The 27,001-nt window shown below is 39.0% G+C and overlaps 1 protein-coding gene across 2 annotated transcripts in view; it reads right to left on the bottom strand.

Moving 5' to 3' along the window:
- Nucleotides 1-27,001, bottom strand: part of DCX (doublecortin) — a 131,469-nt gene that overhangs the window by 11,973 nt on the left and 92,495 nt on the right. Inside the window, exons 5-6 of one of the 2 annotated variants that reach the window (XM_066250200.1) lie at nucleotides 25,824-25,961; nucleotides 8,305-8,399 (exon numbers count right to left, since the gene is read on the bottom strand). In XM_066250200.1, coding sequence (XP_066106297.1) covers nucleotides 8,305-8,399; nucleotides 25,824-25,961 — 233 coding nt within the window. The remainder of the gene's footprint in view (nucleotides 1-8,304; nucleotides 8,400-25,823; nucleotides 25,962-27,001) is intronic. The other variant, XM_066250201.1, reaches the window with a different exon arrangement.

Genomic DNA, 27,001 nt, shown 5'->3' with positions numbered 1-27,001 from the left:
AAATGAGACTAAGAGATATGGACAAGAGTGTGGTGGTTACGGGGGGTGGGGGAAGGGAAGGAGGGAGAGGGGGAGGGAAAGGGGCATGAAGAAAACTAGGTAGAAGGTGACGGAGGACAATCTGACTTTGGGTGATGGGTCTGCAACATAATTGAATGACAAGATAACCTGGACATGTTTTCTTTGAATATATGTACCCTGATTTATTGATGTCACCCCATTAAAATTAATAAAACTTTATGTATATAAAAAAAGAATACCAAGATTTGTGTAGCTTAATCTCACCTTATTTCCATTCTCTTTCTCCCCAGATCCAGAGTAGCTTTGAAAACTAATAATGTCATTACTACAGTATCTGAATAACTGCACCCTAGCAGCAACTGGACAATGCAGAACAGGTTTGGAGCTCCCCCAAATGCTCCTTTCCTCAAGAACTGTCAGTTTTTCACCTGTATGGAAACGCCTACTTGTAGGGCTCTTTCCTCTTTGACTTATTTCAGAGCATATCCCCTGTGAACAACCTTTTCAGAGAGTGTTAATCAGCTGCAATTCTTTAAAATCATAGCTGCCTGAGGTGGATGAAACATTTGGGGCAAATGAAGCTGCTTAAAACCTTAAAAGGAAAAGCTGGAGAATTAATGTCCATAGGGGACTGTGAAAAGCTCCAACATATTACTAATAATCTCTAAAGCAAGGCACAAGTTCAGGACTGTGTGTAGTTTCAGAAAAGACCTGAAAAACCCTCATCTCTCAACTCTGGTTGGCCTTGATGCTCTGTCCTAGCAGCAAGGAAGGCTAATACAAAGTTGCAAACTGCCTGACAGAACTTTAAAATTATTTTTTTAATTTTTTTAATTTATTTTTTATTTTTTTGTATTTTTTCTGAAGCTGGAAATGGGGAGGCAGACAGACAGACTCCCGCATGTGCCCGACCGGGATCCACCCGGCATGCCCACCAGGGGGCGATGCTCTGCCCATCTTGGGGCATCGCTCTGCCTCAATCAGAGCCATTCTAGCACCTGAGGCAGAGGCCACAGAGCCATCCTCAGTGTCCGGGCAAACTTTGCTCCAGTGGAGCCTTGGCTGCGGGAGGGGAAGAGAGAGACAGAGAGGAAGGAGAGGGGGAGGGGTGGAGAAGCAGATGGGCGCTTCTCCTGTGTGCCTTGGCCGAGAATCGAACCTGGGACTCCTGCATGCCAGGCCGACGCTCTACCACTGAGCCAACTGGCCAGGGCGAGCTTTGAAATTATACCTCAGCACACACACAGTCCTCATCAAAGGCTCAGAGACTTATTGGATTAAGGCATTCAAAGAAAGAGCAAAATTTCCATTCAAGAATGAAGGATAAAACAAGACAATTCCCAGTTAAACAAAGACAAATTATTCATTACTAGCATACATGTCCTAAGAGAAATACTAAAAAGAATGCTTCAGGGAGAAACAGTAATTCAAAATCACATAAGACACAAAGAACACTGGTAAAGGTAAATACAATTGACATTAAAATTTTATTTTTGCACTCTTTTCTTCTGTTACCCAATTCAAAAGACAACTGCATGAAATAGTAATTATAAAAATGTGTTGGTGGTCTTATTGTATATAATGATGCAATTTGTATGTCAATAAGAGCTTAAAATGAGGGTGGAAAGGAACAGTGCTCTACTATGGCAAAATTTTTATATACAACTTAAATTAGGTTGATATTAGTTCACTGTATTGAGTGTTGATTATTATCCTTAGGGCAAATACCAAGAAAACAACTCAGAATAAAATTATTAAAAATACAACAAAACAATTAAAGTGGTACACTGGGAATATATTCTTTTAACACAAGGAAGGACAGAAATCAAGGAATGAAGGAACAAAAAAGATATAAGACAAATACAAAATAGCAAAATGAGGTATGTGATTCCAACCTTTCTAGTAACTGCATTAAATATGAGTAGATTAAACACTCAAATGCAAAGGCAGAGACTAGCAGAATAGATTAAAGGAAAAAACATGATCCAGTTCTATGGTGTTTGAAAGAGACAATTTTGATTCAAAGACACAAATAAAACACACAAATTTTCAACATAGGTTTAAAATAAAAAGATGGAAAAAGACTTGCCATGAAGTTAGTAACCAAGAGGGAGCTGGAGGGACTACACTAATAATATATAAGAAAAAATAGACTTTAAGACAAAAATTGTTACTAGAAAGACATTTTATATGATAAAAAGGGTCAATACATCCAAGAACATAATTATAAATATATATGCACCTTAACAACAGAGCACTCAAATACATGAAGCAAATTAAAAAAAAAAAAGACAGTAATGAAAGGAGAAATAGACAATTCAACTATAATAGTTGAAGACTTTAATACCCTAGACTTTCAATAATGGATAGAACAACCAGGCAGAAGACCACCAAGGAATGGGAAGATATGAACAACACTACAAACAGTTACGCATCTTTAGCATACTCCATCCAACAACAGTAGAATACACTAAATCTTCTTCTCTAGTGGTAATGGAACACTGTACAGTATACAATGTTAGGTCATAAAATAAGTCTCAATAAATCTAAAAAACTAAAATCATATAAAATATGTTCTTTGACTACAGTGGAACTAAATTAGAAAGCAATAATAAAGATATTTGGGAAATTCATAAATATTTGAAAATTAAACAAAATACTGCTAAATAGCCAATGAGTCAAAGGAGAAATTATAAGGGAAACTAGAAAATACTCTTAAGATAAATAAAATTAAAATAAATAACACAGTAAAAGTTATGAAATCCAGCTAAAACTGCTCAGAGAAAAAGTTAGTTGAAATGTTCAGTATATGCTAACTCATATTAAACAGAGAGTAATAGATTAGTGGCTGCCAGGGTGTGGGTGGAGGGGAAAGAGGCTGTGACGACTCAATGGGCATAGGGCTTCTTTTGGAGGTGATAAATATATTCCTGGACAACTGTGTGACTATTACTAAAAACCACTAAACTGTACACTTTAAAAAGGTGTAATTTATAGTATGTGAATTATCTTTCACTAAGTTCTTATTTAAAAAAAATAGTACCTTTGAAAATCTTTACTGAGAATTAAATACTATTTATATGATTTCTGAGCATGAAACCCTATATAGCAATATGCAATGTATAATGCATATAGTAACCTTCAGTATGTAATGATGTACATAAATATGATACAAGTAGTTTTTTCTATGACTACATTGTGACTATTGATGAATCTTTAAAGTTAAACTTACACAGAACACAAGTCTGCTGTAGTACAATGAGCTCAGGATTGAGAGTCCGGAGATCTAGGTTCTGGGCCTAGCTTTGCTATTTAACTTCTCCCTTTCAGGGTCTTTGTTCCTACATCTAAAACTTGAGAAATATGTGGACTATAAGACCTCTAGAGTTCCTTCTAGTTGTAAAATTCTATAAAATATAATTCAGATAATTGCATTTTGTTTTTCTTTAGTTACACCAAAACAAGAGAGATTAAACAGACACTGCCAAGTTAGTGCCTGGACATTTCTCAGGTAGTACAAAAGGGCATTTTCATTATGGAGACTATTTTGATTACCACCAATCTGAACCGTTAGGATTCAGCATTTACTCCTGCTCTTAATTGTTCATGTAATAGACCATTCAGTGTAGTTCCTTGGTTGGTGAAAATAATTATCTGAGAAGATTGTTCCAGACTCTTATCTCAGAGGACAGAGGGACAAGCCTCAGGGTAGAATCGTAAGGAGACTCTACTAGCAGCTGCTATAACTTGGAATGGGTTGCGTGAGATGCAGACTATGGAAAGAATCCATATGACTAAGTCTAAGTTTGAACTTCTATCCTCCATCAGTTGATTTAATATTTAAAATATATTTCCTTGTATGGGTAGAGCAATATTCAGGAAAAAGAATTATCTCGACATTCTGTTTTTCTTGATCAATATGTAGAAATACAGAAACACACATATTGCTTAACAATACAAATAATTTGCACCTGAAATTCATTTGCTTAATCCCTTAGAGCCCTACAGAACAAAATGTTTGTAACAAATACAGCTGTGCTGGCGATACTCTTCTGTTGGAGGAAACAAAATCTTGGTCTCTGGTCCAAGAAGCTTATAGTCCAAGGGTAAGTCAGAGAGGAGTTTTGAGAAACCTGGCTTCTAGTTTGGGTTTGCTTTTCCCCAAATATGCCCTGTACTTTTCTGATGGTGTGACTTTGTTTTTGCTGATTTTTCTTTAAAGCTGGAACTTCTCATTGTCTTCACCAGCCATCCAAGTCCACCTAGGCTTTAAGCCCCACTTAAATATCACCTAGTCTATAAAGCTCTTCTTGTCCCTCACCCTCTTTTGTGCTTCTGTAGTTCATTTGTTCACTCTTGATTACACTACCAAAATCCACTTAGAGTATTGCCTGTGATTCAAAGGTCAGGACTCTGCTTTATTCATACAACTATATCCCCAAGCACTTACAGGATGACCCTTACCCCCTAAAAAAGTTTTGAAACACAGAGAAAACTGTATATTTAAGTAATATTAGTTATATTATCAAATCATATGTTGAATATCTTTTCCTTCAACCTCCAGACATCTTTGCAAGCAAAATGTCTCCAAATTTAAAGCCATGAGTATAATCATTGATCTGAAAAAAATATACAAAAATAAACAAAAAATATTCCCTGTGTTTCTAAGCTTTTTAGACATCTTTATTATGTTACCTTCTCCAAATTATGAATCATAGTTGGTCTGTCTTTAACCTCAGCACTCTCTTTTTTTCATCTAAAAAATGGAAATGCTACCTGCCCTATCTTTTTCAGAGGGTTATTACAAGGGTAAATCAGAAAATAGTTATGCAAAAGGATGAAGCAGCATAGAAATGCAAAATGTTGTTCTCATTAACTATACAAGGATTTACTTTATGTCCATATTGTAGCACTTTGAGTAAGTGGACTTTGGCTAACCCCACCGCAGCTGCATTAAAGAGGATTCTCCATGAGTTGCTTAAGAGGGGAAGCCAAGAGGCTGATTACAGCTTTGGGCCCTGCCACAGCCATCAAAAGTTACCAAAGGGATGCTGGGACTTCACGTTTGTTTCCAATTGCAAAGGAAAAAAGTTATGGCCTTAGCCACCTGCTTCCTGTCTCCACCATGACTCACACCTTTCAGGTCCACTTGGATGGACATTCAGATGATGAGATCTGCTTAGGCCCACTGCCCAGGGACCTTAATGGTGTTAAGGTTCAGGTAATTGTGTGAAAGGAAGAGCAAGAAGCTGAGACCTGAGCCCTGTGAGGACTGAGCCAAGGTTAGAAGACACATTTGAGATTATTTAGAAAAACCAATTAATTTTCCATCATTGGTAGCATAATCAGGAGGCTATTGCTTCCTAATAAGATGCACCAAGAGAGGCACAGCATCACTTTTATGACACTGCTGCCTCAAATGCATAACCTGAATTTAATCACAAGGAAGCAATAGACAAACCTAAATAATAATAATAATTCCACCAAATAATTGGCCTGCATTTTTCATTTCTACAATGTACTGTCCTAAATTTTTTTTAAAGATTAAAGAACTTTACTAGATTAAATAGTACTTAAGAGACATGACTACTGAAAGCAATGTGTAATCATAGGTTGGATCCTGGACCAGAAAAAGAATGTTACTAGGGTAATTGATAAAATTTGACTACTAGAGACTGTAGAGTACATAACAGCATCATGGCAGTGCAAATTTCCTGATTTTGATAACTGTACTACCATTAGGAGAAATAATGTCCTTATTCTTAGGAAATACACACTAAAATATCTTAAGGTAAAATAACATGATGTCTGCAACTTAATCTCTAATGATTAAAAATAGTAAAATGTGTTTGTTTGGAGGGGGAGAGAGAGAAAGAGAGAAAATATAAAGTCAATGGTGCAAAATATAAATGACTGGTCAATCTGTGTAAATAGATTGTGTAAAACCTGTGTGTACAGAAATTCTTTATTATTTTTCAACTCTTCTGTAAATTTGAAATGGTCAAAATAAAAAGTTTAAAAATTAGTGAGAATTATACCCAAGTATAATTTTTAAAAAGCTTGCTCTAAAAATTATATAGCTTATCATTTAATATTTGCTTACCTGTCATAAAAGAATAATTTTTAAAATAAAATGATACAGTGGATATTTCACTGTTAAGAGAACAGTGAGGGTCTGACAGTGCTGTCACCTATAGCTTGTTCTAGTCCTTTGGTGGTTAAATTAGATTTTAGAAATGATTCCAAAAGCAAGAAAAGGGGAAGGGAAGAGAACTGAGAGGAAGGGAGGGGTGGGAAGGGGTGGGGAGAGGAGGGGAAGGAATAATAAAAGAAAGAAAAAGAGAGAGGGAAAGAAAGAAAAAGAAGGAAGGAAGGAAGGAAGAGAGAGAGAGAGAGAGAGAGAGAGAGAGAGAGAGAAAGAAAGAGAGAGAAAGAAAAGAAAAAGAGGCCTGAAAACCCAAAAGAGAGAAATGGTTTAATAGTACCAGCACTCACCTCAATGGGCTCATGAATGATGGGTCCTTAGCCTAAATAAACTAAACATGTCAAATGAAAAGCTGAATAAATCAAGTGAGCAGACCAAATAAATGTCCATGCTGTTCCCAGGTATGTGGGGAAGGTACTAAATGTAAGGTGCTGGGGTTGGTTTCACTTTCCAGAAGAAAAGTAAAGGCAGAAATGCATAAAGCAAAGATACACTAAGAAATAATATAGTGTAGGAGAGGTTCTGTGTGGAGAGTAGAACCATAGAAGTATGCTATTCCCCATCTTGCAATGTCCCCATTAACAAGCTTTACTGCTCAGAAGAATAAGTTAAAACTGCAGAAACAAATTTCATCCATCTCACAGTCTCTGAGTAATGTTGGCTACGCAAATAGTTCAGCAACTCCTCCTTTGGGGAACCAAATAGCTTCACAGAACAATTAGAAGGTTCTGGTCAGGGTCAATACCAGAAGTTAAAAGGGTCACTAAAAGAATGCAAGAGACATTAGGAATAATGGGGCAGGTAATTGTCAGATTAACTAGGAAATTAAAACCCTGGTGCAAGAAAAAGGAAATGAAAATAAATGTCAGACAGTGGTGTGCTGTTAAATCTTTAACCACTGACTTAATGTGATAAAAAAAAGCAAAAACCTTGATGTGTAGTCTTTACTGATTTCCATGGTGTACATCTTCCCACCACACCTGTGTTCTAGTTACCAACACACTGTCACTGAATACAGAGTTGGGAAGCAATGTACAATCAGGTCTCACAACGTAGTGCAAACTGGCTCTAGCATAGTGCTGACAGTAACCTGGGTACCAGTCCTTTATCAACTACTACCTAGTATGTGACCCTATTATATAATTTAATCTTTCTAGGTTGCAGTTTCCTCATCTGTAAAATATTAACTTCACAAGATCACTGAAAGAATCTAATAAAATTAGTTTATTCCCACCTAAGATCGACTACAGTTCTGATCATCTACGGTTCTGTGATAGAGTTGACTACATTGGTGGCTTTTGCCTTTTCCCATCTCACATTAAGAGAATTCTAGAGGAAGCTGCTCTAGAGTGTAGTGATCAAAGCAGAAACAACATTCACACTGCCTCAGAGATGAGGTCCAGGGCAGTGACCACTCCACATTTTCTGTACAAAAGAGATTTCTGGTGGGAATCTGTTTGGGAAATGGAGCTAGAGAATTTATACACTTCTATCGTTTTAATGGCATATTTATTTGAAATGACTTAGAAGTGTACATGGTGCCTGGGGCCAATGCAACATATACGTACCCTCTCTTCCTATGCTGTACCAGAATCTGCCTGGTAAAGAATACATAGTGAAACTAGGGTCTGTTGATATTCTAATGTCTAGCAAATCTAAAGGAAGTAACTCAGTGCTATTTTTTTTTACTGCTGTATTTATGTCACTTTTATTGACTGGTGCTTGGGAGACATAAGTTATCTTTAAGGCTCTCTTTGCTATGCCTATAAATTGGACAAACAACTGCTCAGCCCATCCCATGAACCAGAATTTGGTGATACCATTAACTCAGAATGCATATTTGGGACTTCTGAACTGCTTCCCTTTGCTTAAATGTAATCGAGAGTAAATAAATCAGGGATCATTTAACTGTAACCTTGGTCCTGGTGGGATTCTCAGGGCTTCATGCTAATGGACTAGATGAAAGGAAATTCTGGCCTTGATGTGCTGTTGAAGTTGATGGAAGAGAAAACCCTCACCCATCCAATCAAAAAAATCCAAATGCAAAGGGGTTTAGTAAGGTATAAGAGACATAATACCTTGTGCTTCCGGAGGCTGCCAGGACTGGTGGGCGTAGAGATGGGAGACTGCTTAGACTTGGGGGTAGAGAGCTGGCTGCTGGAGGTTCCATTTGCTAGCCCAAGGCAAGAGAAAAGGGAGGGATAAAAATCAACAGCATACAAACAAACAAGTTAACTCCCCCCACCCCAGGACACTAAGGACATTCAAGCAAAGCACACATACAAACAAGCGATTTAATGAGTAGGACAAAGGTGAAAAGAAACACATTCCTCAGAAAGACAATAAGTGCAATCTTCAAGTTAATTAGATCCCTGAGCATCGCAAGGCAACAATCCTCCCACCCTTTCCCCTGAGTGCTTCCATTTACAGGGTCTGGTTCTTTTCAAACCCTTTTCATATTCATTACCAAGTTTGAGCCTACCAATGTTTCTGTGAGGTAGTCTGGGAACATATTACTTTGTTTCAGTTTTGTAAGTGAGAAAAAGGTGAGGCACAAAGAGGTTCTGTGCCTTGCCTTAAAGAAGATGAAAAATGGGTGGTTCGGATCAGGACTCATCACTTCTGGCAGCAGATGATGTGGCAGGTGCAGGACAACACCACTGTCAATCTCTCCCAGCTCTCTCTTTCCCTGCTCAGCTCACGCCCCCCTCCCACACACACACTCTTTCCCTACCTCATCCTGGGCAAAAAGAACAGAAGGAAAGAAAAGAAAGGGGGCTAACCAGGAAAAAGAATGAAAAAAATGGAAGATAACAAAATGAAACAAAAAAAAGGCTCATATAGCAAAATGAGTGGAGGACAGAATCAAATTAAAAGTGAGAGAAAGAGATATGAAATAGAGGAGAGAGGAGACAGAGATAGGGTGAGAGATTAAAAGAATGAGGAAGTTTGAAATAGGGACAGAAACAGAGAAAGGCAGACAACAGCAGCCAAAGTCAGTGTACCCCAATTTGTCTCGTCAATAAAGTGCTGAAAATGAGATACTTTATATTTAAAATATTCATATTCCATTGTGTTTGAAATTATTTTATATTTCCTTGCTAATGAGCTTTTCAAACATTCAGTCAAGTGAAAAGAAATACAGTGCATTGAATGGAACAATTAAACAGCTTTCAAAGTGGATTCATGTTCATATTCAAATATCTCATGCTAAAGTTATTTTTTATCTAAGCACTTACATTATTAATCAGTTATTCTAAAGGAGCTTTACAAATAAATGTAAATATGCCAATGGTGTGAAGGTGGGGGGAGAGGGAGGAAAGAGGAGAGAAAGGAAGAAGGGAAGGCAGGAGTGGGGGTAGGATGAGAAATAGAGAGAGTGAAAAAGAGAGAATAAAAAATTGAACAAATTAAGCCGGAACATGGCCTGAGAATGTTGCTACTACTCCCACTGGCAAAGCATATACTGTTGTATCATTTGCTGAGGATATACATCCACTGCTCCACTTACTCTAATGTTTCCCTAGGTTCTGCAACCTGCACCACCAACTGCACAGATGGAATAGACATCAGTATGGTGGTTGCTGCATTTATCCACGTGCAAGTATGCTAAAAAATGGGCACTTAGGCATCCACCTTCTGTCATTGCCTGTGTATTCACTCATCTCTCACCCACTCACTGACAGACCTTTCTCCCTGCCCAGGTTCAGGTTCCTGGAAACCATTCATTCATTTAGCCAGCAGTTATAGGCCAGGCCAAGTATTGCACATTGGGGTTTCAGAGATGAGTAAGGCACTTCTTGTGGAGAGACAGACAAGAATACAGTAAGCTAGGTAGTATGACAAAGCCTTGTTAGGGGCATTATTGGAGCTCAGAGGAGAGGCTTTGAAATCAGCGGGCTGGGAGACAAAGAAGAGGATGTAACACCTGAAAAAGTCTTGAAAAGGACTCTGGAATAGATACATTTATAGAGACAGAAAGTAAATCAATGTTTGCCAGGGGCTGGCTAGAATGGGTGGAGGAAAGAGGAGTTGTGGGGAGGGGAAATAGACAATGTCTGCTAATAGGTAGAGTTTCTTTTAGGGGGATAAAGATGTTCTGGCATTAGATTGTTGCACAATTCTGTGACTAAACTAAGAACCATCGAATTGTACATTTTAAATAAATGAATTGTTTGCTATGTGAATTGTATCTCATTAAAAGGACAAATTAGAGCTAGACAGAAAGGGTAAAAAGGGTGTTCTAGACTTTAGAATTGCATCAATAGGACCAAAGACATGGAGGTGTGAAAGAACACAGTATGTTTACAGAAGTGTGTATAGCTCAAAATGGCTGAATCACAAAGTGACAGCAGTGAGTTCTAAGAGATGAGAATGGGGGGAGGATAAAGGCCAAAGCCTGGGAGCTTTTTTTCAAGTTTCTATTTGATTTGTGGAAGAAATCTGGGAGTGATACCATCATGCATTTAAAAATATTACTCCCATTGCCAGTGGTCACACTGGGGTGGGGTGGGGTAGGCTGGGGTAGGGAAAGGGTAGAAGCAGAGATGAGTTAGAATACAATGCATTGGCCCTGGCCGGTTGGCTCAGTGGTAGAGCGTCGGCCTGGCTGCAGGAGTCCTGGGTTCGATTCCCGGCCAGGGCACACAGGAGAAGTGCCCATCTGCTTCTCCACCCCTCCCCCTCTCCTTCCTCTCTGTCTCTCTCTTCCCCTCCCGCAGCCAAGGCTCCATTGAAGCAAAGTTGGCCTGGGCACTGAGGATGGCTCCATGGCCTCTGCTTCAGGCACTAGAATAGCTCTGGTTGCAACAGAGCAACACCCCAGATGGACAGAGCATCGCTCCCTGGTGGGCATGCCAGGTGGATCCTGCTCGGGCACATGCGGGAGTCTGTCTGACTGCCTCCCTGTTTCCAACTTCAGAAAAATACAAAAAAAAAAAAAGAATACAATGCATTAATTCGTCCAGGTGAAAGGTAAAGATGGCTTAAATTAAAGTACTGGGGAGGAAGAGAGAGAAGACATGCTAAAATACAGAGACCTAGAGACCAGACAAGCTTAGAGTATTATGTGTACCTACCATACAAGCCACCCAAAGAAGAACATGACCTGTGCCAAACAGCACAGAGACTGAGGGAACTAGGCTTTCTGGTGAATAAAGAAGATACTTCAGCCATCATCCCCAAAGAGATACACCTAACACAATCTCCAGAATAATAACTACAAAGGTCTATTGAGGCTATTTGATTCGCAAAACAATGTAAGTACCAAGAGAGCAAAAGGTTTTCTCTATTTTGTTGACTATTGCATCCCAATTGCTGGAGTAATGCCTGGCCCATAGTAAATGCTCAATAAATATGTAATGATCATTTTTTTCATTTTTAATTAAATTTATTGTGGTGACATTGATTAATAAGATCATACAGGTTTCAAGTGTATAATTATATGATCTATGACCTGTATATTACATTGTGTGCCCACCACCCGAAGTCAAACCATCTTCCATCACCGTCTATTTGGCCACCTTCACCCTTTACTACCTCCACACCTTTTCTTCCTGTAACCACCATATGGTTGTCTGGGTCTGAGTTTCAGTTTCATATCCCACATATAAGTGAAATCATATTTCTTAGCTTTTTTGGACTGACTTATTTTGCTTAGCATAATATTACCAAGAACAATTTTTTAAAGAGGTTTTTTTTAATTTTTTTTATTTTTATTTTTTTGAAAAGACAAGTATCTATAGAGTCATAGTGAGGCAAAGTAATTGGTTCCTCTGCAGGAAAAGGAAGGAGTTACTGGAACTTACACTGCCTGAGGGCCTCCCCAGCAGGAACTAACCCCTAGTATTTGAGAGAGAAAAAGAGAAATGTTGGTGATTTGTCTGAATGGACATAATGGAAATCTTCCCCAAAAACCCTGCCCTCAGCCAGGAAGTCTAGCAGATGAAAGCATGCCCAGGTAAGTTCTGACATTTTGTTACACATGATGGTTGTATCCATTGGCAACTACAGATTCTAGTTTCCCAGCATGTGTCATCTGTGCTACAATGCGAAGACTATCATTTCCCATACACACTTATCTAGCTGAAAATGAGCCCACTGATCTTGTCAAAATGTGGAAAGTTGTTAACTATAACATATCTGCATGTGAATCAGTTTTCACCTACTGGTCATATATCTGCACACACAAGTTCTTTTGCAATTACTAGCTTTTTTCTTAATATCCTCTGAAACTCTCTAACCCCTAAAATTTAAGGCTAATACATGAATATGCATTTCAGCTGTAACTCTCTATTTATTCTTTGTATATATGTATGTGTTAATATATATATATTTCCCTACCACTCCCTCAGCTAATCAATTTTAAGCTATCTGTAGAGGCCTTATTTTGTCTTCACCACTCAATAAGCATTTTGGAAGTCACTTTTTAATCATTTCACTGCCACTCACTATGTTGCTGAAAAATGCAAATGCTTTCTCAGCTTTCCTGATAGAATGAAACTGAAAGATGGACATTAGAGAAATAAGAAAATGTAGACATGCACCAGCTGAAGGAATGCCTACATTTACAAACTACATGAAATGTATTCATATATGCATTTCTTCTATGGATTGTATGTGAAAAACCTAGGAGAGTGCCATTTGATATGGATTCTGAAGTCAATTCATATAAATGTCAAGTAAAAGAAGTAGCAGAGGAAAGGAAAGTCAAATGTAGTCTGATGAACTGTGCATGGTCTTGGACTGGCAAGTCCACAGGGAAGGCTGTCACTGTTCATTTTAAGAGTGACTTGAAATAACATAACTGTGTGATGTTCCCCGTTTTCCTTTGTTATTCTTTACTTGAAGTCCTTTGCTCTTGTCCCTGAGCTTCCACTTCTCAGCTGCAATTTGGAACTAGATTGGAAGAGTCTTCACCCTCTTTTAATTCTCTCTTTCTCTCTCTCTCTCACTTCCCTCCTCAGAACCAAAACATTGTTTCACTGTTGTCACCTTTTATTTATTCATAGGCTAAATTCTTTCACTCTTTTCTTCTCAAATTAGTTAGTTTTTTTTCTCCTCTACAACAAGGTACATCAAGAACTTTTCAATCTCCTAGGCCATCTAATCAACCTTATATATATAAAAAAATAATAATGATAATTAACTTTCATTGAGTGTCTATATCTTTTTCGCTGTTTCCTATTCTCTCATTCTGTATTTCATTTTCCCTCTCACGTGCACACACACATACGTTTAGTCATATTCTTATTTCTTTTTAGAAATAATTCAACTATTTTTATTTTTAATATTTTTTGTTTTTCAATTACAGTTGACATACAATATTATATTGGTTTTAGATGTACAACATAATGATTAGCCATTTATATAACCTACAAAGTGTCCAGCTAAATCTAGCACTAATCTGACACCACACATATTTATTACAAGATTATTGACTATACTCTATGTATCTTTTACATCCCCATGACTATTCTGTAACTACCAATTTGTTCTTCTTAATACCTTCACCTTTTTCACCCATCTCCCAACCCTCACCCATTTGGCAACCTTCAAAATGTTCTTTATATCTATGAGACTGTTTCTGTTCTGCTTGTTGATTTATTTTGTTTTATAGTTTCCACATATAAGTGAAATCATCTGCCATTTTACATGCTCTCTCTGACTGACTTCACTTAGCATAATACCATCTAGTTCTACTCATGTTGTTGCAGATGGCAAGATTTTATTCTTTTTTATAACCATTTCATATTTCATTGTACATATGCACCACTTTGTTATCTATTCATTTCTTGATGGACACATACGTTGCTCCCATATCTTGGCTACTGTAAATAATGCTGCAGTGAATATATGGACATATATATCTTCAATTTAGTGTTTAGGGTTTCTTTGGATATTCCCAGAAGTGGAATTGCTGAGTACTTCTATGTCTCTTGTTATGGTTTTTGTTTTAAAGTATATTTTTTTCTGGTGTAAGTATTGCTACCCCAGTCTTTTCTGTTCATTTGTTTACATTTTCAGGAAATATCTTTTTCCATTCCTTTACTTTCGGTCTCTGTGTGTCTTTCTATCTGGAGTGAGTCTCTTGTAGACAGCAAAGAAAGGACATTTTTTTCCCCTACACATTCAGCCACCATAGGTCTTTTGAATGGAGCATTTAATCCATTTGCATTGAAAGTAATTGTTGATAAATATACATTTATTGTTATTTTATTACTCATACTTTGATATCTTTCTTCTTAAGGAAGACCCTTTAACATTTCTTGTAATACTGTTGATGAACTTGTATTCTTATTTTTAATGAGGAAATAGGCTCATTTTAGTTAGGTGGTAGCAAAGTCAGCATTTGAAGGCAGGTGTCTCTGATTCCAAAGCCTATGTGTTTTTTGGTTTGTTTTCAGTTTTTTTCTACATCACTCTTCCTTTTTTTAAAAAATGAATTGCTTCTAGAACTCCTTCTTATGAAAATTTTCTGATGGGGTTAGGGAGAAGGAAGAAATGTTGTGACAGAGAAAAGAAAAACAGATAAAGGTAAAAGGAGACACCAAAACTTACACACATCATCCAGGTTTTTATCCTGCTTGATCTAGCTGCGATTAGAAAGTGATCAGCCATTTACAACAAAATGGTTGAATCTTGATAACATTATATGGAGTGAAATAAGTAAATCAGAAAAAACCAAGAACTGCATGATTTCATATATAGGTGGGAAATAAAAACGAGACTAAGAGACATGGACAAGAATGTGGTGGTTATGGGGGGGGAGGGGAAGGGGCACAAAGAAAACTAGATAGAAGGTGACGGAGGACAATCTGACTTTGGGTGATGGGTATGCAACATAATTGAATGACAAGATAACCTGGGCATGTTTTCTTTGAATATATGTACCCTGATTTATGGATGTCACCCCATTAAAATCAATAAAAATAAAAAAAGAAAGTGATCAGCAAGATCTTTCTGTCATTCACCAAACTGATTGAGTGCCATAGACAATATCATATAGTAGAGGAAAGAAAAACGTCATGACATACAACTATCTTCATGCCTCGGATCTCTCTGAGAAGATGATATCTGTGCCCTGTCTGTCAGTCCCCTCAGCTGGTATGCCTCAGCTATGTAGAACAGTTTCCAAGCTTAGCCTAGCACAGTCTTGGCTCATTAGGTTCTGTGAAAGATTGTGTTTTCCCTTTACTCAATGCTCATCTTTGAATCCTTGGCTCTATCAGACTGGAACAAAAGAAGAACAAACAAAAGATAGCTGGTAAAGGAACTTGTCTGATTTACCTAGAGTTATAGGGCTTTAAATGTAGGAGGGAGGATGGGTTCCCAGGAATGAGGAATAGGTGGGGGAAGTCAGTTCCTAAAGAACAAGGAAAGAATTCAGTTCCTGGCATGCGCAGCCAAGGATAGAGGATGGCCACCAGCCAGGCAGAGTTGATGCTGTTCTACTAGACTATGGATTCCCTTGTTTGGAAGCTGGACCAACCTCTGGAAATTCAAATGGAGCTGCATGTAAAGTGAGCATTAAGTAACACCAGGTGTGGCAATTAAAGAACTCTCTGGGCAGAAAAGTTAATGTACATTCTGGCTTCATATTCACTTACCAGAATGGCACAGGAAGGAAAGAGCCAGCTTGACATCTGCTTGATACCCAACTCTTGACTGCTGACCAAAGTGATTTAATGCTCATTCACTTAACTTTGGCTTTCCCTCATGTTTTAATCCTAACACTTGAGGTCAACTCAAAATCAAGCATATGGGCTTTGGTTTGATGTCTATTTTGAAATATTACTCACTAAAAACAAGCCCAATTTACCAAAAGAGTCATGATAATAACTTCAGTGCTGTCTTAATCATTACAGTTGTATTTTGACAATTGTTTTCAAAGCATTTTAACATTTAATAATTCACATAATTTTCCTGATAACTCTAAGAACTGGTGACCAGGAGTCACAAGTTTTGGTTTAATCATAAGGATATAGAGGCTCAGAAAGAGTAGGACTTGCTTAAATGGTATAAACCATTTTACTTCAATGGATGGTAGTTTTGGTGATTTGCTCATAGATTCACTTCAAAATTCCCTTAAGGTTAGAACATCATATATCTCCCACCACGGCCTTTTAGTGATTGGTTCTCTGTCTAGTCTTTTCTAATTCCTTAATGGCTTGCCAAACGAGATCTCAATACACAGTTTATCCACTTCCTTATTTTTTTTCTCATATTGAGAAGCTCTAAGTGTTCCTTCATTCCAATCCAAAGATACCTGTACTTCCCCTATATACACAAGGAGTTTATTTTCTGGAAGATCAACCAAGTAGAAACAAGGTGGTTTCAAATTACTTCAGAACAAGGCCAAGAGACAGAGCTTGTGGTTTTCACACACTCATTCCAAAGAGCTGTTGGGCAGGATGTTTGGATCCGTTTGGCTAATTGTTTCTGCTCAATGGAAACACTCTAAAGATCCATAAATTAGGGAAGAAAGAATTAATGGCTCAGGGGCATTTCTTCACTGATTTGATCATAGGGCTGGTTCTCAGGCCAAATTCAATCACAGGCTGTAAGATACTATAACTTGAACGTTAAATATATTCCCTACAGAGTTTTGGACAGCATGCAGTTTAGAATTCTTTAAATAAGGGGGGAAAGTCAGAGTCTTTCCTGTTGGAAAACTAATAAATATACCCATTCAAGCAATATTTTGACATAGATCATTGCCTCCCAAGGATAAGGCATCTATAAGAAGGCTAGTCAAAGTTCCAGGATTGTTTTCTCACAATAACTAATTGATGGGGGGGGGTAGGAAGGAGGAAAAAAAGTTGTTTTCTCAAAACAAATGCTAACATTTATTTCCTGCTGAAGGTAGTTCTGCTGAGAACATGTATCTGGTGAAGCAAGCCTGTTCAGTACCGGTTTTATGGGGCAGGAACCAGAACAAACTGCACTGCTCTTAATTGGTGGAAAGTACACACAATTTGGAATCAGTCAAGGTTTTAAATTCTGGCTTAACCATTTTCTAGATGTGTGTCCTTGAATGTAAACTAACCTCTGAAAGTCTTTTTTTAAGTTTGTAACATTTGAATAAAAAATAAAGTGCATTTTGGCCCTGGCTGGTTTTCTCAGTGGTAGAGCATCAGCTCAGCATGTGGATGTCCTGGGTTTGATTCCTGGTCAGGGCACACATGAGAAGCACCATCTGCTTCTCTAACTGTCCTCCCTCTCACTTCTCTCTCTCTCTCTCTCTCTCTCTCTCTCTCTCTCTCTCTCTCTCCTCCTACTCCTCCTCCTCCTGCAGCCATGGCTTGATTGGAGCTAGTTGACCCCAGGCACTGAGGATGGCTGCATGGCTTCTGCCTCAGACACTAAGAAGAGCTCTGTTTCTAAGCAGAGGAGCAACACTCTGGATGGGCAGAGCATCACTCCCTAGTGGAATTGCCAGGTGGATCCCAGTTGGGGTGCATTGGGAGTCTGTCTCTGCTTCTCCTTCTCTCACTAAATAATAAAAAAGTGTGTATCTCAATTATTGTTATTTTCATGATTACATGACAGACTATACATATAATGCTTAGCTGAGTGTCTGAGTATAAAAGAAAGGCTCAGTAATTACATCTTTAATTGATATTACTATGGCCACTACTAGAAATGGAAGGAATTGACTAACTGTGCAATACATGAGCATGAGTTAGAAATCCCCTTCTACAAGGAATGACATATCAATCTACACTGGCTAAAGACTAATTATTTGGCTAGCAGGTTAGGCATTAAAGAACTGACATTTTCTTCGGTGAGACTGTTGCTTCTGGTTTTTGCATTTTATTGCTGTGTTTTCTCAAACACAGCCTTTGGCCCTTTGTTCTTCTCTCTTTTACTTTCTCAGCATTACCTTGGTGGGAAAGGGTGTCAATGAACGCATTGTCAGACCATTGAAGGTTTTGCAGCATGAGAGTGACACAATGGAAATGCTGTTTAAAGACAAGAAATATGGTGGAACTATAACAGATGTGTCAAAGAGACAGAGGTTTGAAACAGAGATACTACTTAGGAGTTTGTGGAATAATCCAGGCATTAGGTAATTAAGGAAAGGAAGAAACTTGTATATGAGTAATAGAGGTTTCAAAGGTTCAACAATAACAATGGCAGCGCATATGGTAGACATGAAGAACTAAAGAGAGGGAAGAGTTGGACTTGGGGAATAGACTACAATTGATTCTATTTTGAAACAGGGAGTTGAGGAGAAGAAACGTGTTTAATTTGAATACACATTATATTTGGCACATATAAGCAGGATTGTCCATTAGCATTAATGAGATAGATATCTGGAAGGAAGATTGGGGCTAGAGATGTAAATTTAACAGGTGACTCCCTCTACCTTGGAATGTTTTATTCATCACAAACTCTGGTCTATATTTTGATTTTCTTCCCTGTCAGAAATACTTTTTTTGCATGTGTATGAGAGAGGGACAGACAGGAAGGGAAAGAAATGAGAAGCATCAACTCATAGTTGCAGCACCTTAGTTGTTCATTGATTGCTTTCTCATATGTGTTTTGACCAGAGGGCTCCAGCCAAGCCAATAACTTTTTTCTTAAGCCAGTGACCTTGGGCTTCAAGCCAGCCACCTTTGGGCTCAAGGCAAAGACCATGGGGTAATGTCTACGATCCCACACTCAAGCTGGTGACCCTGCAATCAAGCTGGTGAGGCTGTGCTCAGGACAGCAACCGCAGGGTTTCGAACCTAGGTCCTCAGTGTTCCAGGCCGACTTTCTATCTACTGTGCTACTGCCTGGTCAGGTGAAATATTCATTTTTCTTTCAAATTAAAATATAACTCCCCAAAGTTACAGACAAGATGGGGGAGTATGTAAACACTGTACTTTTCTCCTCCCACAACCACATCAAAATTAAAACTCAGCTACAGAACAATCATCATTCAAAACCACCTGAAGTCTAGCTGAACAGAAGTTATAACTAAAGGTATGCAGAAGAAGCCATGAGGAAACTGGTAGAAGAGACAAAGATGCTGAACTGGTTGGTCCCACACCCACATGTAATGATAAAAAACTCAGCAGAGATATCTCTGAGGCTCCAGAGGATTTCCCCTGAGGAGCAAGGAGTCCTAGGCCAGGGTTCCAGGGCTAGGAAGAGAAGTCCCCATACATTATGGAAGTAAAAACCAGTGTATATTGTGGCTGAGTGAGATAGAAGATTGTTGAAGACTTACTTGCTCACTCTAAACTCAAGTACTGGGGTGGCACCTCTAAAGACACAAAGGACATTTGAGAAGAAACTAAATTGTCTTGTTTCAGGGTGAGGGCTATATGGGCAGCTTTCGATCAGACAGAAATGCTGGCAGAGGTCATTGTTCTTTTGCTAAGCTCCCCACCCCCCTGAAAACATAGGAGACACTATGTCTGAGTCTCCACCAGGCTAGTTAACACCATTTACCCCACCCTGATGATTTCCTGAGACCCCGCCTTATTCAATTTGCAGATGCACCAAGCTGCTTCCAGTGGCCTTTCCATACAAATGGCATGATTTGGCTCATGTGGTAGACTTTTCTAAAATCTCTTAAAGGTCACAAACCCCAAACAAGTAGTATCTTGCCTCAGCATGCTTCATACCTTTGCTAAGCAGTCTAAAGTTTGGCAATAAAGGCAGCCAGCCTCATTCTTGGAGTAGCTCTCCCAGGCACCCCCAAATCGAGCACAAGTGGCAACCATATGCAGATGACTTTGTAGCTCATACCAGGTGACCCCAGGCAGGGCACAGGCAGTGGCTGAACTTGGCCTGCACCTCCCAAAAGGCCCTAGAAATGACGTATCATGTGGCCAGCTTCTGACCACACCAGAGCACCACCTAACCACCTCCACAAAAGACATATTCATAAAGCAGACAGGGAAGGCATCAGAGCCTTGCTAAATTGAATCCTGCTCCACAGGGTCAGCTCCTGCACCCCAGCTCCTCCAATGTAGTAATGGCCTGTTAGTGATTGAAAGTCAATAGGGTCTTTGTAGTTTAGATTTTGGGGGGATAGAGGTGTGCGGAATTGGCAGTAAGATGACAGTCTGCCCAACCTCCCACCTCACTTGTTTTGTGAAGCTGCTAAAGGCTATTTTTTTTCCATACCTTCATGTTAGCTGTGGTGCTGGATTGTTTATACTCGGCCTATCCCCCATGTCCCCCAGAAAGACTAGATGCAATTCTTTGTTTTGTAAAGTTAAGATGTTATGTATGGTGGGAGTTTTCTACACTTGAGAAAATTCTTGCGTTGTTTTATAAATGTGATTAGAAATTTTTTTGATTTGCTAATGACCTCACTTTGCCCTATAAATAAATCAGGTACAGCGGTGGAGAGTGGGTTTTGTTCTTGCCATTTATCAAGGTATTGTCCTGGAGGCCTCCCCTGAAACGCTCTAGCAATAACCAAACTTTGCATGTATGAAGATTCAATATTAATGCGTATTTTGGTGTAATCCCCTATATCTTGAGCCTGATTTAAAGCTTCTTGGGAGTGGGAATTTCCAAAGGTCTGAGACAAAGACCCTGGGAGCAACCCAATAAGCATAAGAAAGAGCAGAGGGTAGTGGAGGAAGGAAGGAAGGAAGGAAGGAAGGAAGGAAGGAAGGAAGGAAGGAAGGAAAGGAGGGAGGGAGGGAGGGAGGGAGGGAGGGAGGGAGGGAGGGAGGGAGGGAGGGAGGGAGGGAGAAAGGAAGGAAGGAAGGAAGGAAGGAAGGAAGGAAGGAAGGAAGGAAGGAAGGAAGGAAGGAAGGAAGGAAGGGAGAGAGAATAAATATTCCTTCGTAGCAACTAGCCACTGTGTCCTTTTAATTCAATTTAATTGGGGCTAATTGCATAAAGGGAAAGATGAACACATTAATGGCAGAAATAGAAACAAAGAAACACCCTAAAAATGTTGTCCTTTAATTCTGAAGCCAAGCTTACCTTTTTCCCATCTATATGGCAAGTCCTGGGTTAATCAAGATATACTTGGCACTGCACAAATTTTCCTTAAACATTGCATAGAAGCAAGCTTTTTCGGCTCAGATTTTCTCTGCTGACCACAGTCCTTTGGCTTACTTTAAATACAGACATGGCTAAAAGGACTTGGAGTCTAAGAGTCCATCATCTCTGCCCAGTGAAAATGAGCTCTTTATAGCAACATAATAGTAAATCTTTCCTAAACTCCAGTTTAGGACTTAACAACAGACATTTCATTTGGAGCAAACTTTGTATTGGCAGAAATAGGGATTGAAGTCAAAGGGAATAAAGTAGAAAGATTTTGATTTATTCATAGGCAGAACAGGAAAGAGACAACTTAAGGACTAAGGAATAAGGATTCAAATTATGACGCAAATTACAGACCAAATAGCATCAATTTACTAAACCTCAAATCAAATTGAACCCAGATCTTAACTGAACCATGAATTGGACCAAATATATATATTTGAATATCAATGAAACGTTTTCAAACCAGAATCAAACCTATATATTTTCTAATGAACTAGAACATCAAAACATTCTTTTAACTGAACCTGCACTGAGCCAATGTTTTATTTGGTTTGAGTCTCTGTTAGAAAGTAACATTTTTTGGCTTTTGTTTGCCTTTAAAAGAAGGTAGTTAAAATTCCCTGGAAGTGGCCTATCTTCCACAACCTTTAGTTATTCAGGTTGAATAAAGGAATGTGAATTCATCCACAAGTCCCGAATCCAAGACAGACTAACACAGGATGAAGACAGGGTGGTACGACCACATCCTAGAAAAGAACAAAGCATTTCAGCCCCACCCCATGCCAATTTTCTTTGGTTAAACGTTTATTAACATTTGTCTCTTACTAACAGCTCAAAAATATCTTGACACTTTATGAAATAATTCTTTCTTCTTAATATCTGGAAGGGGAAATTTAAGCTAATGCAAAAATATGTGTTGTCTCTAGTTCATCCTTCTGGTTCTCTGATTCTGATTCTGTGTAAGCTATTGTACAGCTCCGTAAATTGAAAATAATTTATAACAATGGAAAATGATTTTTATAGACACGCAAATTCTGTGTGATTTAAAATGGAAACCAAGACTTCCAGAATTGTCTTAATCACAAATTTATCCCTGATCACAAACTGGGGAAGTAGCAGGACCTACTAGAGATGTGTCTTCTCCTCTTCCATATCCTGTCCCTCTCCCTCCCTCAGCTTAAAATTATCCTGAGTGAAGTAGGGTGGAAGGGGGAAAGTTTTATGTCAAATTCAAATCTTACTAAAATAATGGTTTCCCTGAGATCACTGTACCCCGTGGAATGTTCCCTGAGTGGATTCTCTGAACTTGACTCTAAACCAACTGCCATGGACTGGGCAAGGTTATGTTACATATATCTTTTTTACTCTTTGAGGCTGGAATCCTGTGAAGGCTCTAACATCATTTGAGACAAGAAAGCTGACTAGATTGGAGTTAGGCTTCACTTACATGCATGATCTGAAATAAAAATTTAAGTTTTTGCTACTAAGAACACTTTAAATTCTATGTTGGCAGGGAGGGAGTAAGTAAGGGCTGCCTGTAATTCTGAAGTCTGCCAAGTCCCTTTTTTCCTCCTCAGATTTGTTGCTCTGTTTATTTTGTATGTGCGGTTATATCCTCATTCCTTCCCTTTAGCAAGGAAGTTCTGAAAGAGCAAGAACGTATCCTGCCTACCTAAGCTTGGGTTTGGATCTAGTATAACTTTTTTTTCAGTTGACAAATATTCACTGAGTCCTTATGCATTCCTGCTCTTTCTCTAGTGTCTTAGAATCAGTGATGTGCATACTTTGTAGAAGGGGAATTCAGTAGGTAGCATGCTGAAGATGACATGCTGAATGATTTGACATGTTTAAATTGTGTTTAATTATAGGTGGTTGTGCTCATGTGTACTAGGTAACCCAATTGGATACAGTCTCCAGAGAGAATCCATTTACTTCAAGCTGTTCCTTTCCCAGCATTTCTAACTCATAGGTTATGTGATAGTTTTAAAATAGGTGCATAAATTCTTTGATACTCGACCCTGCAAGAGGTAGAGCTTGATTCTCCTCCCCTTGAATGTAGGCTGGACTTAGCTACTGCTTCTAATGAACAAACTACAATAGAAGTGACAGTATATAATTTTAGAGACTAGATCATAAAAGACACTACATCATACTTATTCATCTACTTGAATCACTCAGTATGGGTGAAGATCTTACAACAGCCACATTGGAAGTGGATTCTATACTCCCAGTTGAGCTTTTGGATAATTGTAACCTTTACCAACAACTTGAGTGTAACTACAGGAGAGATCCTGGGCCGGACAGATCCACCCAGCTATGCCACATAAACATTCCTGACCTACAGAAAGTGTGAGATAACAAATATGTATTTTAAGCCACTCAGATATGGGGCAATTTATTTAATAGCAAGAAATAAGTAATACAGGTTAGAAATTCCAGAAATAGCCAGGTGACATTTCTAAAAAAAAAAAAAAAAATGAAAAACAAGAGAACCCAACTAAGTGAATGTTGCCAAACTTTATGATCTTGACCAAGTGTTTAAAGTCAATTTTTTGTAAGACCCTGCTTATAATCTGTATAAACAACTAATTTTCAATCTAAGTGTTAAAAATTTAAGTCTTTGTAGTTTGAGCGGTATGAATTTGTATAGATAGAGTCATGTGCTTTTCTGTATACTTAAACCATTTATTACTAAACACATAAATTTTTATTCCTTCAGCAAACATTACCTAAATGCTTACTGGATCTCTAACACCATGCTGGGTGAAATAGGTGCTCTTATGCACCTATTCATTCTTAAGCATTATTTGAGAATCAACTAGGATTCAGGCACTGTGCTAGGAACTGAGGATACAAAAAGTAACGTTACATCTGGCTCTTGAGGGGCCCAGGGTTTAGTTGAGGAAGTAGTCAGGTAAATACATACTTTATGCATGCTATGATATTGCAGAGAACAGAACAACTATCTTTTCGAGGTATTGAAGGATGAATAGGAGTTTTCAAGCAAAGAAGAGTGGTTGACTAGAAATGGCATTCCAGGTACAGGAGAACAGTTTGTACAAACACAAGGAAGTATGAAAAATATGAACTGCCTCTTCACAGTTTAGTTTCTTCTGCCAAAAAATAAAAAGATGACTGCTGCCCTGTACCTGGGTCAAGGCACACAGGAGAAGTGACCATCTATTTCTCCACTCCTTCCCCTCCCCTTACTCTCTCTCTCTCTCTCTCTCTTTCTCTCTCTCTCTCTCTCCTCCCACAACCAAGGCTCCAATGGTTCAAGCAATTTGGCCCCAGACACTGAGGATGGCTCCATGGCCTCACCTTAGGTGCTGAAATGGCTCAGTTGCAGAGCAATGGAGCAGTGGCTCCAGATGGACAGAGCATTGCCCTGTTAGGGGGACTTGTTGGGTGGATCTCAGTAGAGGCACATGCAGAAGTCTGTCTGCCTCCCTGCTTTCCTGCCTCTTGTTTAATTAGAGAGAGAGAGAGAGAGAGAGAGAGAGAGAGAGAGAGATATGACTGCTGACATGCATGCTCCTGGCATTGTGAGGTCAGCAGGACAGGTTGTTTTTCTAGACCATGGGCAATCCCAAGCTAATAGGCTATTCAAACAGTTTCAAATTGAAGGAGAGAGGAAGGGTGTTTTTGCTCTCTGCCCCAAGGTTCTCAAGCTACAATTCTCATTGTGAACTCTGAGCCTTTGGAGGATAATGTGTAAGTTCTTATGGACCATATAAATTCCTTATCATGAAGAACTCAAATTGTCTGTGAATGGGTCTGCTAAACTTCAACTTCTGTGGCCTTTTGCCTTTTAGATCAGTGTCACTCAAACTGTGGACAAAAGATTTTATTCCAAAACATATACCAACATATTTCTGCCTTCATCAATAAAATCATGTTATGAAAAAAGAGTCAGTTGAAATAAACAATTGGTTCAGTGGCATGATTTACATTTGGTACAAGCTCTTAATCTTGACATAGAGTGACAAATTGTTCATGGATTGTCAGTGATCCATAGACCACATTTTTTAGATCACTTACTATCTAATAGATAAAATTCTAAATGACAAATTTCTTTGTTTCCTTTTAGAACCTGGCTTATACTTTTTTTCCTAATTGCATGAATAATGCAATTTATCTTATTTCTCTTTTTTGTTTTGAATTCTATAATGTTCCATATCAAATTTAAAGCTCAAATATATCAACTATGTTGACACTAATAGGTGGCATTCTTTAACTTCTTGTTTTTGTTTCTGATTTTTTTAATTTTAAATTTATGGTAGATAATTATTTCATAGCTATGCTTTTGCTGGATGATGTCAAAGATGATGATAATGAAAAGAACCACAACAATAAGCATTCTAGCAAGCATGGCAAAATCGGACAGAATTCTGATTTGCATTCACTTGAGTAGAATCAGGGTTATGAGTGTGTCTCCATGAGTCCAAATAAGTTTGACTGTTTAGTCTCTGAATTCGTAGAATCGGTATCATAGAGACACAATGGTGTTCATGAGAGATTCATTCCTCTCCATGCAGAGGATGCTGGCCTCTGTAAATGAAGTCATCATACACAGGAGAAGAACACTCACCGTCTTGGTCGTTACCTGAATCAGCTGGAGACTTGCTCCGGCGCATGGGGCCAGGGCTCTTGGCTGAACTCTTCTGAGGTGTTGGGGATGCCTTGGGGCCAGTTGTGGCTGAAGGGTTTCCTTTCATGACTCGGCATTCTGGGGGAAAAAGACACAATTTAGTAGAGCCAGGAGAGAATTGAGGTTCAGCATATTACCAGCCTCTGGAAACTGAAATAACTACCACAGGTCAAAGTATCTAATGGCTCAAGACCATAAGATACCCCTCATTGCCCTGGCCGGTTGGCTCAGCGGTAGAGCGTCAGCCTAGCGTGCGGAGGACCCGGGTTCGATTCCCGGCCAGGGCACATAGGAGAAGCGCCCATTTGCTTCTCCACCCCTCCGCCGCGCCTTCCTCTCTGTCTCTCTCTTCCCCTCCCGCAGCCAAGGCTCCATTGGAGCAAAGATGGCCCGGGCGCTGGGGATGGCTCTGTGGCCTCTGCCCCAGGCGCTAGAGTGGCTCTGGTCGCAACATGGCGACACCCAGGAGGGTCGCAACATGGCGACGCCCAGGATGGGCAGAGCATCGCCCCCTGGTGGGCAGAGCGTCGCCCCCTGGTGGGCGTGCCGGGTGGATCCCGGTCGGGCGCATGCGGGAGTCTGTCTGACTGTCTCTCCCTGTTTCCAGCTTCAGAAAAATGAAAAAAAAAAAAAAAAAAAAAAGATACCCCTCATTTTTTTGTAAGAATGATGGCTCTGGAGAAGGAAGCATGGGAGAAACTTTCAAAAGTCACCTGGGCTAAAACAAATGTTTACATCTCTGGATTACAGAAACAAGGGAAGAAGGTAAGAAGTAAGTTGAATAGGTAATTAGTCAACTCAATCATTTGTTGAAAAACCAATCATGTCTCAGAATAGCACCTATTGACATGATTAATTAATATTCTTAGAGAAGAGATTGGCAGCTTTTTAGAGGCTGAAATCTCATAGATGAAACATTCATGAGTAATTAAAAGGAGTGGGAGGGTGCTACCATTTATTGTTTATTACATGTCCTGTATTGGAGTAGGCATACTTAGGATCTCATGTCATTTTATAAATAAGCACCACTACTACCACCACCATCTTAAATTTGTAATTTTTTTTTGTTTAAGTGCATGGATATTATCATAATACCCTATGCTGTTTTAATGAATAAA

Source organism: Saccopteryx bilineata, chromosome X, assembly GCF_036850765.1.
Source record: "Saccopteryx bilineata isolate mSacBil1 chromosome X, mSacBil1_pri_phased_curated, whole genome shotgun sequence".
In the NCBI taxonomy this organism is placed as follows: Eukaryota; Metazoa; Chordata; class Mammalia; order Chiroptera; family Emballonuridae; genus Saccopteryx; species Saccopteryx bilineata.
Note: the sequence above shows the minus strand (reverse complement) of the source record. Positions and strands in the feature narration are given on the sequence as shown.